Consider the following 15,436-nt stretch of genomic DNA (forward strand, 5'->3'; position numbering starts at 1 on the left):
GAAATCAACAAAAAATACAGCAGAAAATGCCATAACAAAATCAATAGCGGAATACAACATTCATACATCCCAACACCGGTAGTACGGAGTCATAAGCTCTACTGAGAATACACTAGAAATCTCAAAATACAATATTGTTTGAAAATATAGTAAACATTAGCAATGAAACTAAAGAAGGTGACTCCGAGTCCTGCGAGTGGAATAACATGTATATCTTGAATTCTCCGCAACTCTAGCCCAACTCAACTCTCTACCATCCGGCACGATCTGAGGTATCTGAATCTGCACAAAAATATGCATAAGCGTAGTATGAGTACACCACAAATGGTACCCAGTAAGTATTAAGACTAACTTCGGTGGAGTAGTAACGGGGTTCAAGTCAGGACACTCGCTAAACATATAACCTGGCCAGAGTATCAATATAACACTAATAACGGAAAACATAATCAATAAATGGAAATAAAGAATAAGTATGTGATAACACGTCAAATTAACTAAAATAAATAATACACAAAGTGAAATCTGTTAAGGAAACAACAATATATTCAAATCATCAAGCCGTTCCAACACAAGAATCACCCTGGGGTATCACACATCACAAGTCACTCTCATGATGCCGCGTGATATTCATATTTTAAAATATCTTTTTTTCCAAAATAGCTTCATGTGCATAAGCCCCCTTATCTCGCCGTGTGTGCATCACAATAAAGTATTTCCCCTTACTATCAACACGCACATAAGCCTCGCTTATCTCGCCGCATGCGCATCAATATACACACCACCCTTATTGTCACGACCCGAAATTTTCTACCGTGAGACCTTGATGACGTCTAACATTTTACTTACTAGGCAAGCTAAGGTTAGAGAATCATTTACCAATTTCTTATTTTCGTACAGTAATTAGCAATAATTAACTACGATAAAATATAACAAGTACGGAATATCATAAATCTGTATTAACTACTACCACCCGGATCTGGAGTCACAATTCACGAGCATTCTAGAACTTACTACAAGTAATAGTCTGAAAGAAATACAACTGTATGAATGAAAGAAAACAGTAGGACATAAAAAGATAGACGGGGACTTCAAGGTCTGTGAACACCGACAGATCTACCTTGAGTCTCCGGACAGCGAACCAATAGTAAATCTCGATCAACCTGAGTCGGTAACAAAATCTGCACAGAAAGTGCAGAGTGCAGCATCAGTACAACCGACCCTATGTACTGGTAAGTATCGAGCCTAACCTCGACGAAGTAGTGACGAGGCTAAGGCAAGCCACATACAACCAGCTTGTACAATTTAACAGTGTATACGCAAATAACAGGAATGAAGAACTAAACAGAAAATGTCGGGAGGGGAGACATACTGAGGGGGAAAACAAGATAAAGAACTACAACAGAATGATCACCGGAGTAGTCAATATACCATGAATCAACATGAATAGTGAATACAGTAAATAAGAATGCACAACATCACCCTTCGTGCTTTTACTCTCAATCTCACCATAAAATTAATAAAAACGGCACGGCATCACCCTTTGTGCTTTTACTCTTATATCATGGCACGGCATCACCCTTCGTGCATTAACACTCACAATGTGGCACAGCATCACCCTTCGTGCATTAACACTCACAATATGGCACGACATCACCCTTCGTGCATTAATACTCACAATACGGCACGACATCACCCTTCGTGCATTAACACTCACAATATGGCACGGCATCACCCTTCGTGCATTAACACTCCCCCTTACCATAATGCAATGCATAAATAACAACAGGGAGATAGAATAACAAGTACAAACCTTACTTCAACATTTGGTTCCATAATATCAATCTTAACTTTGAAATAAATACTCAATTATCACCAGAAAATTCCGTAAACATGATAAAAACGATAATTTGAACAACACTAGTATAATACGTAGCAATTTAGCATAGGAAAGAGACAATATCAGAAAAAATAGAGAAATATAAAAACAAACAGGTAAATTGGCGGCGCATAGGTACTCGTCAATCATCACCTCACATATACGCCGCTCACATGAATTTCACTTAGCAAATAATCTAAGGTTCCTATATCCCTCAAGTCAGGATTAGACACAATACTTACCTCGCTCTGAAGGCCACTTAATTCTCAATCACAGCTTTTCCTTTGGAATTCACCTCCAAATCACTCGTATCTATTCAAAAATGACTCAATAATATCAAATATTGCTAAAGGAATCAAGTATATTGGATAAATTAAATTTCTCAAATTTTTTTCCAAAAAGTCAAAAAATCGACCCCGGGCCCGCTTGGTCAAAACTCGAGGTTCAGACCAAAATCCTTTTACCCATTCACCCCCGAGCCCGAATATGTAATTAGTTTTGGAATCCGAACTCAAATTGAGGTCTAAATCCCCAAATTCCCGAAATTTCTATTTTCTACCCTAACCCCTAATTCTACCATGAAAACTCTAGATTTTAGGTTAAAAATTCAAGAAATGTAATGGGTAATTGAAAGAAACGAGTTAAGGAACACTTACCTATGATTTGGGGAAGAAAATGTCTTTGAAAAATCGCCCTAGGCCTCCTACCCTTTTGAAAACGAGAAGAAAAATGGTTGGAGTCCGAATTAAATGCTCACTACCCGGCGACTTCGCACCTACGGTGCTTTGGGCGCACCTGCACATCCGCATGTGCGGACGGAGTGTGCGCTTCTGCGAAAAAGGGCTGGGCCAACTGGGGTCGCACCTGCGGACAGGGTTCCGCTTCTGTGGAGAAAAGTGCATCTGCGGAAAAATGAAGTCCAGGCCTGGGTCGCATCTGCAGGGCTTTCGCTCGCACCTGCGACCAAAGGCTCGCAGGTTCGGGCACACCAGATTTGGTGCACCAGCAGCCTTGTTGAGGTTTGAACTCAACTCGCGCATCGCCCGAATAGCACCCGAGCCCTCGGGGCTCCAAACCAAACATGCACGCAAATCTAAAAATATCATATAGACCTGCTCGCGCGATCAAATCGCCAAAATAACACCTTGAACTCTAAATTTAGCACCAAATCAAATGAGATTCTCAAGAACACTTTAAAATTTCTATTTTCTCAATTGGACATCCGAATCACGTTAAATCAACTCTGTTTCTCACCAAATTTCACAGCCATGTCTTAAATATCATAATGAACCTGTACTGGGCTCCGGAACCAAAATACGGACCCGGTACTAACAATGTCAAACATCAATCAATTCTTAAAAACAATTAATTTTTAGACTTTTAATTTTCATCAATAATTCATAACTTGAGCTAGGGACCTCCAAATTCGATTCTGGGCATACGCCCAGTCCCATAATTCGATACGGATCTACCGGGACCGTCAAAGCACGGATCCGGGCCTGTTTACCAGAAATATTGACCGAAGTCAACTAAAATCAACTTTTAAGGCAAAAATTCTTATTTTCATCAGTTTTCAATATAAAAGCTTTCCGGAAACCTGCCAGGAGTGCGCACACAAATCGAGGAGGGTAAAAAATAGGATTTTAAGGCTTAAGAGTGCAGATTCGAGTTCTAAAACATAATATGACCTTTTGGGTCATCACACTCATGTCGCTGCATGCGCATCTCAATCTCAATGCAAAAATCAAACGGACACCACTCGCCCATATGCCACAATGTTGCTCAAACAACAATACCATTGCCACAATAATACATAGTCCACGGCTCAACAATAACGTATACAAAAAGTACAACAGTAACACAAGAGTACAAGAAGTAAATCAATAATGAAACGTGCTTCATATAACAACAACTTCAATTCAAGGCATATTAATAGTCTAAGAGTCTAATCCGATCGATTATCATACATAAGCCCGTGTACACACTCGTCACCTTATGCACATGCCTTTTCACATAATACAAATAACACAATTAGATCAAATTCTAAGGGAAAGTTTTTTCCAAACAAAGTTAGGCAAGATACTTACCTCAATTAGCCTAATTCAACACTCAAAATTAGCTTTTCCTTTACAATCTACCTCCGTTCGGTGCAAATCTATCCAAAAATGACTTAGTAAGATCAAACAATGCAAGAGAAACCCATTTCAATTAATAAAGTTACGATCTTTCTACAATTCTCCAAAAGTCAACTAAAGATAATCTCGGGTGCGCCCGATCAAAATCTGAGTCAAAGGGTAGATCTCGACTATTCATAACCCCACGAGTCCATATATGTGTTTGATTTTTAAATCCGAGTCCAATTCAACTCTCAAATCTCAAATTTTATTTTTTAAAACATAGTCAAAATTTCCCATAAATTCTCTTCAATTCTCATGATTTAGTTATTAAATCTCAAAAATAATCATGTTATATAATCAAACGTGATTTAAAATCACTAAACCAATAGTTTTGTATAAAAATCTCTTCCTAAAATCGCCTCCCACCGAGTCTAGGGCTCAAAAATATGATAAATAAAGCTAAGTCTCGAATTTCAACCTTTTGTTCAGCTACAGATATCGCAAATGCGACCTGGGGTTCGCAAGTCCTCGAAAATGCAGAAAACATATCGCAAATGCAGCGCCTGCTGAACACAGGGGATGTTTCAAATGCGACATGACTTCGCATTTGCGAAGTGAGGCCCCTTCGGAAAAGCGGCCAAATGGTCGCAAAAGAGACCTACCCAGCCAAAGTCCAACCTTCGCAAATTGCGATCATGGCATCATATTTGTGATACATGCACCCTTGCCTTCTTCGCAATTGTGATGCTGGTGCTCACAATTGCGACAACTGCAATACCAACACACCAACAACCTGAAACAAGTCTAAACCAATCTGAAACACGTCTGAAACTCATCCGAGCCCCCGGTCTCCACACCATATATCCACACAAGTCTAAAAATATTATACGAACTTGCTCGCGAGCTCAAAATACTAAATAATATCCAGAACCACAAATCAAATACCAAAACACATAGAAACTTCAAAGAAACTCAAGAATCGCTAAAATCACAACCAAGTGTCCGATTCCTACCAAACCAACTCGAAATGACACCAAACTTTGCAGACAAGTTCCAGATGACAAAACGGACCTATTTCAAGTCCTGAAACCAAAATTCGAATATGATATCAACAAAGTCAACCTTTGGTCAAATATAGGAAAGTTCTAAATCTTCAAATTGATAACTTTCGACAAAATAAGTCAAATCAACATAGGAACCTCCGAATCCGATTTCGAGCGTACGACTAAGTCCAAAATTATGAACCTATTGGAACCCACTGTTCTAGGAACGTTCTCACAAAAGTCAAACCTCGATTAATATTTCCAACTTAAGCCTCCAAACTAAGAACCATTTGATCCAAATCAATCCAAAATCTCTCCCAAACGAAATCAACTATCCCCGCAAGTGATAAAATCATAAACATACATACGGGGAGCGTTAAAAAGGAAAATGGTGCTCAGATATGCAAAATGGTCGGTCGGATAGTTACAGTCATAGGTGAAATAACACTAACTGTTTTATCTCTTTTTAATTATTATTTTTTGTTAAGAAGAAGATATACCGAGCATCAAAGTTAATATCTTCTTGTCATAATTCAAGTGACCTAGTAAATGTACGATAGATAGAACCCAACCCAGCAAGAACAAATTCGACTAAGTCGTCATTAGGAACTTGGTGTTGCAGTGCAACTAGTTTATCAGCAATTCGTCCTTTGCCTTTTGAACATATGAGTCAATACTTGCACGATGCAAAGTATGTAACTGCATCTTTAGTTCACGAATCAAAGGATTGGATCCTAAAGCATTTGCAGCAACAAGCTTCTCCCAAGCTTCACGAGCAATTGATGTTCCAACTAGTTGCGACAAGAAGCTCTCTAAGATAGATGCAACTATCCAACTAAGCACAAGTTGATCCTTTCGTACCCACGCTTTATACTCGGGGTTTAAATGATTCTCAGCAAGAAACTGTGTGGGAGTGAGCTCACTACCATCAATATGATGGTTAACACCACATCCACACATCATAGGCATAAATAGTGTCTTCTATAATAAAAAAAATATATGAAGTTAACTTCACTGGCAATTGATGGACAAGGTTTGGAGAGGGCATGGAAACTGGTATGAAAACTTGAGTGTGCCGATGGAAAGGCTGGTGATGACTTATCGTCTACCACAATCAGACGAACTAGACAAAGGAAGTCGTTTTTCTTTTGTTGCTTATGCTAAAATGATGATAACGAAGGAAGATGCTTCCTTACATTATGAAAAAGGCCTTGGGTTGATTAAACCTCTTAGGGCTCCGCTACCATAGGAAGTTCTGTTATTCGATGATCAAACAATAAGTTACAGCGTATAGATACACAATAATTTAGAGTAAATATGATTTCTAACCCTATAGAGCTATGTTGTCAATAAACTTCCATCCGAGAGTTTAAGGGTGATTATGAGTCATGCTTTACATGTGTAACATATGTAATCCATATATAATATGTATAATCATGTATAACTAATGCATAATTTATGTATACCGATTAAAAAATAAATAATAATTTCTATCGTCTATTTGTATAAAGATCCAAAAATATTTGTTCAACATGAAGGCTCAAAAGTACCACTGAGTGGGAAGACAACAGAACTCGCCTAAGCGACCTCACCTCCCCTTATTTGAGAAATCTATTATGTATAACCGTTCTTCAAAATAATAGCCGAAAAATATATATATTTTTCATATATTAATATATAATATACATATTTTTTAAATAATTAGTATATATTTTACATATTTAGTTAGTGACGGTAATTAGTTTCAGTCGAGCGGCCAAATATGCTAAAAGCCCAATTTTAGTGTTTAATTCTTTCTTGTCATACTGCTCTCGTTCTCCATAATAGAACACCTTCATTGCTTTTCTCCTATGTTAGATTTTCTTAACTCTTAATCAAGGATAGCTTAGTAGTATGATGAAATGAATAAAAAATAAAAAATAAAAAATCATGTACAATGTTCAAACTCTAGGGAAACAAAAATGGAAAATGGCCAAAACTGTCCCAAAACTATTCGATTTGATAGATAAATGACCTCCATCCTATTGCGTCAAAATACCCTCACTTTTATATTAGTGGCTCAATTATGCCCTTATTACTAACATGCTTATCTAAAAGAAATAGAAAAACTTAATGATTATCCATGTGTTACCATTCTATTAACTTAAATATAAACCCTTGCTAAATTAAAAAGAAAAAAATCACCATAAACCTAGGTTTTGATTGATCCGTCCTGATTTTAAATCCTATTAATCCAAACCCGATTTTAAAAGACAATGTAACTTCTTCTTCATCTTTTAGATTTTGCAAATGGAAGAATTTGCGCCACTACAACAAGAAAAGTAATAATTTAAGCAAGAAAATGCTGAGTTTGAGAATGAAATGAAATGGGTATGAGAATAAAATTCGGGATCTTGACTTAGGAAGTTATTCATTAAATAAAATCAAATGGGTATAAAATAGGTATGAGAACAAAATTCATTATCTCCTTCCTGATTCAATTTAATGGAGAAGAAAGAGGGAGTAGGCAATGGGGCATGTCCTTTTTTCGGGCGAATGTGAAGAAACCTTAATGGGTATTTTTTAAAAAAATTTGGTAAAGATTTAAATTTAGATCAATGGGACGGTAATACGTGGATATTAATTAAAAAAATTCAAATAAGTCCGTTAGTTAATAAGGGCAAAAGTGAGCCACTAAGATAACGGTAAGGGCATTTTTAGCTCACTAGGTGGACGAAAGATATTCTTGTACCAAATCAATTAGTTTAGGGGTAGTTTTGGCCATTTTTCGAAATAAAAATGGTTAGGTTGATTTTGTCCATTTTTCTAAACTGCTATAATTATTTCTGGGTAATGATCTCAAAGTAAAGCTACTGTTACGAAATTTTGTTTTAGTCTATATTTTCGGACACAATATTTTATTGGAGAAGATAATGACTTATTCGAAAGAAAAACCACACGAGCCTAATAAAAACAAATATATCGACTATATAATAGAATGAGTAATAAGATTTAAATTGTATTTTTTTTCAAGTAAAATAGTTATCCAAATACACATTTTTTTTAAAATTTAACTTTCAAATACTTTTTTTTTGTCAAATTCGATATTTTTTTATGTCCAAACGCCTGTATTTGGTATTCAAAAAAGAAAAATAATTGAGAAAAGGGACAGTGAAATCTTTATCCAAATGTCATAATCACACCTCGTCCAAACATAATGACAGCACCAGTTAATTATTGTTACAGTACGTAATCATCAATGCCAGTAATCTGATTGGGATATTTAATTCGTTTCCTTCAAATACCGCCACGTGTCAACTCACAACCGACCAAGAGACGTAAGGATATACATGTCATTTTGAAAACTCTAGAAAAGTCACTGTTCACCCCCAAACTTGCAAAGTACACAATTTTCAGTCAAACAAAAATCTCTAAAAAACCATTTTCACCCTCTTCTCCATCTCAAATTTCTTCCTTTTTTGTTCTTTCTTTCTTTCTTTCTTCTTCACATAAATTCGTCAACCCCTTTTCTCCCGCTTATTCTTATCTTACAAAAACCTCTATGATATAAAAGAAAATATAAAAACACCTTTTCAACCTTTTTATAATTTTCCTACATACAAACCCTATTTTTCTCCCTCCCTTTCTCGTGATCTTTTTCTGATTTCAAATTATTCAACCATCTTTTTTTCTTTTTTTCTTCTTTTTATTTTCTCCGGTTATATTCATCGGAGAAACGGCCTACGTGGTGGTACCGGCGGTTGATGTTAACGTGAGCAGGGTGCGCGTGGTACAAGAGCTTGATCATTTAGAATTCGAAACTTGTTTTGGTGGTGATTTTTAACCATTCAAATCATCTGAGCCGTTCATGTGGACAAAAAAACTGTTCTCAGTCGTACACGTGTTCGGACAAAAACGATGGTGGTGGGGTCAGGAAAAAGGAGGTGGGGTACGTGGGAGGAACTAATCCTAGGTGGCGCTGTTCTCCGGCATGGGACACAAGATTGGAACGTCGTCGCTTCGGAGCTTCGTTCTCGTACCATCTGTCCTTACTATTTCACCCCTGAGGTTCACATTAATTTACGTTAAGTGACATTCTTATTATTAACGACAAATATCCTTTTATTTGTCTTGTTTGGTCTAATCTTCTCTGTTTTTAATTTAACGTACGTAGTACCTGATTTTTCGTATCGTTAGAATCATTGTTCTTCTGTCGGGTGTTTTTTTTTTTTTTAATAGTTTTAGTAGAAATAGATTTCGTGGGGCCCTTATGTTATTAAAATGATAACTAATTAGGATTAGTCAACTATTATTAATGTTTAGAAATAGACTCTAGTTTTAAGGCACTGTAACGGTCTTTTCGCATATCTCTAATTTTGTAGAAGTAACATAAAAACATGATAAGTGAACGTAAAACTACATAGTTGGTGTAAAAACTATTTATACAGTATTGGACATATGGTGTAAAAACATATGGTCTAAGTAACCTAATATGGAATGAAACATCTCCAATGTATAGGAAAACCAAAAAAAAAAGGTGAATAAGAAAAAGGTAAGGAAAATTGAAGGGTAATCAGCTGTTAAAAAAAGTGAATAAGAAAAAGGTAAGGAAAATTGAAATGAGGTAATCAGCTGTTAAAATAATAAATTACGAAGCCTCTTTTTTTTTGGGATTCGATAATAATAAATATTATCGTCGATACTGCTTTATTATTCTATTTCCTTTATGTGGTTTATTCATTATTGTATTTCTTTTCGTGACTTTGCGTTTCTTGAGCCGATGGTCTATTAGAAACAGTCTCTCCACCTTTACAAAGTAGGAGTAAGGTCAGTGGCGGATGTAGTATAGTATCACCGGATTCAACTGAACCCATAAATTTTTATGCGGAGTAAAAATTTCATGTGTAAAAATTTATTAAAATTATAAAATAGTAGATATGAACCCATAACTTTAAAATATAATGGGTTCAATGCTAAAAACTTTAAAAGTTAAACCTATAAGATATAAATCTTGGATCCGCATTTGAGTAAGATTGCGTATACACTACCCTCCGCAAATTATACTTGTTGAATTATACTGGATCTGTTGTCGGTGGATTCGATAATTATATTAGATGGTCTGTCGTTTTATGTCTAGTCAAATTGAGTAGCGTTAAATTAAAAATTTGTATTTTGACGTGGAGGTTCGCCATCAGGATTCAGATAGGAAGTTTATTATGTGGGCAGGAAGAATTTGATCAAAACTTCAATTCTCCGCCATGTGGACAGAGGGTGAATCTTTTGGTACATCATACTCCCTCCGTTTACTTTTTTATTTGGTACGTTTTGACTTTTTATGCCCCTTAAGAAATAATAAATGAAGTGCATAATTTACCATGATACTCATATTAATTGATGCATATTTTATTATATTTGAGAAAATGATTTGAAATGAGTAATAAATAATGTGGGTATAACAGTAAAAAAAATTGTCTTCTCTTGATATGCGTAAAGTGACAAATAAAAATAAAAATATTTTTTTAGTATATATGCCAAGTAAAAGTGAACGGAGTGTAATAGAGTTAGTTAAGCCAAAATTTGTCACCAATCAACATGTGGCTACCAAATAAAGTATTGACCATATTTAATTAGGTGCTTTTCCATTCATCGTTTAACGCATTTCCAGTCTTCTATTGGTTTATTTAGGAGTAGTTGCTACTATCAGGCTTTCAACATGGTAAGTGGTGGTCTGGTAGTGGCGTAGTGCCTAATAGGGATTGACAACCACTGTTATTTCACATAGGCAAATTCAAGGTCTAGAGTCCTTGAGCAGAATTAGTGCCCAATCTTATTCTATGTTGCTCCGACTCTCTGAAAATGTATGTGTGTCGGATCCTCCAAAAAGAGTACATGTTAGGTGGATCCGATACGGGTGCGAAAACATTTCGTTTACATAGATCTTATTATTATATTATAGCTATAAAAAAAAATTGGCATATGTACACAAAGTTCGAAGAAGATAAAATTTATCGTTGTGTGACCAGGAGGTCATAGGTTCAAGTCGTGAAAACAACCTCATGTAAAAATTCAAGGTAAGGCTGCCTACGTAGAACCTAATGTGGTCTGCCTCTTTGCTTTGCATAACCGGAGCTTAATGCATAAGGCTACCCTTTTATATCGTATACAAAGTTCAAGGTGAAAGCAATGTGTTTAGCTGAACACACAGAACCCCTCTAAATCTGCCTGTTATTTATTCTTTCCAGGAGATCATTCCTGGTGACAGACTTATTCTACAAAAAATAGATGATTTTTTTGGTAACTAATGAATACATATGCTAAACTGTATAAGGAAACTAATAAAAATAATAATTTCTTGAACAAAACTTACACTGAATTAACCGGATAAGGAGACTAACTAGCTTTACAAATTTAGCTTTATGCAGATCAACTATATAGCTAGCCAATGAGGTTGCAAGTAATCTACTTCACTGCCTCGTTGACGCTCTTGACCCCTTGTCGTCACCATCCATATCTTTAAGCAACTATAACCTCTATATGAAATGCTGATTTTTAAAAAAAATACCAGGCCTGCAAAGTCAAGTATGAAGATTTGCAAAAGCGCTACTCTGGCTGCAAGTGAGTCAAAGTTCTTTAAACTTATGAGCTAATCTAGTTTTTCTTTTGATATGTATTCATGAGCTAATTTAGTTTTGTGCATTAGTCACTAACCTGAAGGGGAGCCTTGGAGCAACGGTAACGTTGTGTTCGTATGACCTATCGGTTCGAGCCGTGGAATCAACTACCGATGCTTGCATCAGGGTAGGCTGTCTACATCACACCCCTTGGGGTGCGACCCTTCCCTGAATCCTACGTAAACACGGGATGCTTCGTGCACCGAGCTGCCCTTTTTTTTTAATCACTAACCATATCAGCTGTGGCCTTCTGAAATGCTTATGAATGTTTTATGATCACTTTTATGGAGTCAAGATAATTCCTATGTTATCTCAGCTTATGACTGCACTAATAACCTAGTGCTGTCACGTGACAAAAGAATAGCCTTTTGAATTTATGCCTAGGGTACTAAGCTTTGACTTGAATTCATGTTTTCCATTCACTTAATACATGTTGGGAGAAAACTGATTCATTAAGATCTTATCCTTGCACTAATCAATGCCCCGCTACTTTACCTTTCTTTGGCCTAGTGCTTGGTTTGAAGAGCTACGAAAACGACGAGTTGAAGAACTGAAGCGAGAATTGCAGAAATCTGAATGCTCAATTGGGTTAGTAAATATATATTGCTTCTCTATCTTAAGTTGGTGCCACTCAAATACTTTGCACACGAGGTTTCTTGACTACACTAAGTCTGTAGCTTTCATTTCTGCAGCTTTATAGGTAATCTCTGATCCAAACTCTTATCTCCTTTCACACTTAAGTTTTCTAACTCCATTTTATATTTGTAATCTCAGGTCTCTCCTCACAAAGATTGAAAGCCTTAAGGCAGAGAGAGAACGGTCTGCTCAGATAGATTATGGTTCTTGTCACACTGAATCGCCCGCTGCTGTTGTAAAGTCAGAATACATGGAATCTTTTGGCAAAGACGGTGTATCTGCTGGCAGCTTCACACTAGATACCAGGACCAAGTTTTCACCCGAGTTTGAGAGTCCTGCTATAGCCTCGACTAAAGAGATAGATCAAAAGCTAGAATGGTCGGAGTCTTGTGAGCTAGCAGAGACTGCCAATGGAAATGGAGGAGTTTTGAGGAAGAGAAGAAGTAAGAGAAAAAGGAAAGATGCTGTTTTAGATAGCAAAGAAGTGAGCGTTGGTGAAAGTGACAATGTGTGTTCAATCAGTGACATCTCTACTTCCCACTGTAAAGAAACATCAACCAGTTGCGACCAAAGTATTAAGCCTACCACCACAGATGATAGTAAAGGAGGATTATCTAGATTGAGGGACGACGATGATTTGATGGCAATTTTCAATTCTATTACACAGACCGAAGTTGCTATGATCTTTAGGCATCGTCACGATAGTCAAAAGAGAGCTAGATACAAGAATATTATCAGGCAGCATGTGGATATTGAAACAGTAAGATTAAGAATAGCCAATGGTTCCATCAAATCAGCAGGTGAGCTTTTCAGAGATTTACTTTTGTTAACAACCAATGCCATTGTATATTATTCGAAAAGGACGAGAGAATACAAGTCAGCGATGACCCTCAGGGACATTGTCACTAAAGCATATAGAGACCATTATAAGTTCTCTTACCACAAAGCTACTTCTGCCCTGCTCACATTCTCGACGATAGGTAATCTGCCTGTGAAGCCAAGAAGTGCTCGTCCTCGCCCCTCCAAAGACAAACTTCAAGCCAAGTCTTGCGACAATGTAAATAGTATTGCAGGGACTGTAGGAAGAGATGATCATAAACCAAGTGATGCTGATTCTGAGGTTCCATTGCAGTCATTATTAGCTGCTACTAAAGGCTTCAAGCGACGTGGAAAGTTCAACTGTGGATCAGTTGATGGATCTGTTAATCGAATAACTAAAGTAGCAGAAAAGAAAGATACAGGAGCTAAAACTAAGATAGAGGACCATCATTCTGAGATGGTTACAAAGGAAAGAAAAAGAGCCTGTAAAGGTGATTTGCAGGTTGCATAGTCCTTTTTTTGTGTGCATGAACTCGTCTTTTTTAACCTTCTATTTTGCATGGCCATTTTGCAAATGGACTCCATTTGTGAAATTCAGTTCAAGTGGAATCTATTGAAGCTGACAAGTTGTGAATAATTAGTTCTTGTTATAAAATAAAGACTGTAAAGTAAAGACACATATAGAGGGAGATTGATATTTTTATTCAACTTTCAAAACTTATGTTCATAATGAACTGAAAACTCCTCTATTCATAGAAGAAAGGAAGCAGTTGCGAGGCTTTTCAGGAAGCAGCTGCAACGCTTTTCTTTAACTGCTTGTAAGCTGTCTGTATGAGCTGCTTGCAACCTGCTTGTTTAATAAGAAGTTGTTGCAAATCATTTCATTGATCTGCTTGTAAGTTGTCTGCATGAGCTATTTGCAACATGCCTGTTTAATAAGAAGCTGCTGCAAATCATTTCATTGAGTTGCTTGCAACCTGCCTGCATCAGCTGCTTGTAGATAAACTTCAACAGAGTACTAAATGGATAATCTTCTTCAGGAAGATTATCTATAGCGGAGTAATGAATGGACATCCACAATATAATATTTTCATAATACTCCCCCTTAGACGTTCATTAAAAGATAATGTGTCTCGTTAAACCTCACTAGGAAAAACCCAGTGGGAAAAATCCTAGTGAAGGAAAAAGGGTACACATATTTAGTAATACGCATATTTAGATGCCCCATTAAAAACCTTACAAGAAAAACCTTATGGAAAAAAGTTTAGTAAGGAAAAAAGAGTACATCGCGTATTTCACTTCCCCAGATGAAAACTTTGTTTCGAATACTTGAGTCTCTGCATTCCAATCTTGTATACCATCTTCTCAAAAGTTGAAGTTGGTAAAGATTTAGTGAACAAATCTGTTGGATTGTCACTTGTACGGATTTGTTACACATCGATGTCACCATTTTTCTGAAGATCATGTTTGTAGAATAATTTTAGTGAAATGTGCTTCGTTCTATCTCCTTTTATAAATTCTCCATTTAATTGGGCTATGCATGCAGCATTGTCTTCGTATAAAATTGTGGATCTTTTATCACATTCTAAACCACATTTTTCTTGAATAAAATGAATCACTAATCTCAACCATACGCATTCCCTACTTGCTTCATGAATAGCTATTATCTCAGCATGATTTGAAGAAGTAGCAACAATTGATTGCTTTGTGGAGCGCCATGATATGACAATACCTCCACATGTAAATACGTACCCGGTTTGAGATCGAGTTTTATGGGGATCAGATAAATAACCTTCATCTGCATAACCAACAAGATCTGCATTACCTTTGTTAGCATAAAACAAACTCATATCAAGAGTTCCCTTTAAATATCGCAAAATATGCTTAATCTCATTCCACTGTCTCCATGTAGGAGAAGAGCTATATCTTGCTAGTAAATTAACAGAAAATGCTATGTCAGGCCTTGTATCATTAGCAAGATATATAAGTTCACCAATTATACTGAGATAGGGTGTTTCAGGACCAAGGAGTTCCTCACCCTCTTCTGGAGGTCGGAACGGGTCCTTATTTACTTTAAGTGATCGAACAACCATTGGTGTACTCAATGAGTGCGCTCTGTCCATGTAAAAGCATTTTAAGACACTTTCTGTATAGGAAGATTGATGCATAAATATCCCGTCTGCTAAATGTTTAATTTGCAGTCCAAGACAAAGTTTTGTCTTTCCAAGATCTTTCATCTCAAATACTTTCTTAAGATATTCAATTGCGTTTTGGAGCTCTTCTGGAGTTCCAACA

The 15,436-nt window shown here is 36.5% G+C and overlaps 1 protein-coding gene across 10 annotated transcripts; it reads left to right on the top strand.

Annotated features, from left to right (window-relative positions):
• Positions 1–8,403: 8,403 nt before the first annotated feature.
• Positions 8,404–14,031, top strand: LOC107820367 (uncharacterized). 10 transcript variants are annotated; one of them, XM_016646643.2, is made up of 5 exons: positions 8,404–9,083; positions 10,199–10,298; positions 11,581–11,630; positions 12,197–12,274; positions 12,461–14,031. In XM_016646643.2, the coding sequence occupies exons 1-5, from the start codon at positions 9,007–9,009 to the stop codon at positions 13,650–13,652; spliced, it is 1,497 nt and encodes a 498-aa protein (XP_016502129.2). In that variant the 5' UTR covers positions 8,404–9,006; the 3' UTR covers positions 13,653–14,031. The 10 variants fall into 10 exon arrangements, with proteins under 10 accessions (XP_016502129.2, XP_016502130.2, XP_016502128.2 ...); XM_016646644.2 differs by having other exon boundaries at positions 10,211–10,298; XM_016646642.2 differs by having other exon boundaries at positions 10,242–10,298.
• The last annotated feature ends 1,405 nt before the right edge of the window (positions 14,032–15,436 follow it).

The sequence above is a fragment of the Nicotiana tabacum genome, chromosome 23, assembly GCF_000715075.1.
Source record: "Nicotiana tabacum cultivar K326 chromosome 23, ASM71507v2, whole genome shotgun sequence".
Taxonomy (NCBI): domain Eukaryota; kingdom Viridiplantae; phylum Streptophyta; class Magnoliopsida; order Solanales; family Solanaceae; genus Nicotiana; species Nicotiana tabacum.

Coding starts and splice junctions, on each gene's coding strand:
- LOC107820367 (XM_016646642.2), top strand. CDS start 8,934: ATGGTGGTGGGGTCAGGAAAAAGGAGGTGGGGTACGTGGGAGGAACTA. Junction 11,631..12,196: donor AAGCGCTACTCTGGCTGCAA/GTGAGTCAAAGT, acceptor TCTTTGGCCTAG/TGCTTGGTTTGAAGAGCTAC. Junction 12,275..12,460: donor AAATCTGAATGCTCAATTGG/GTTAGTAAATAT, acceptor TTGTAATCTCAG/GTCTCTCCTCACAAAGATTG.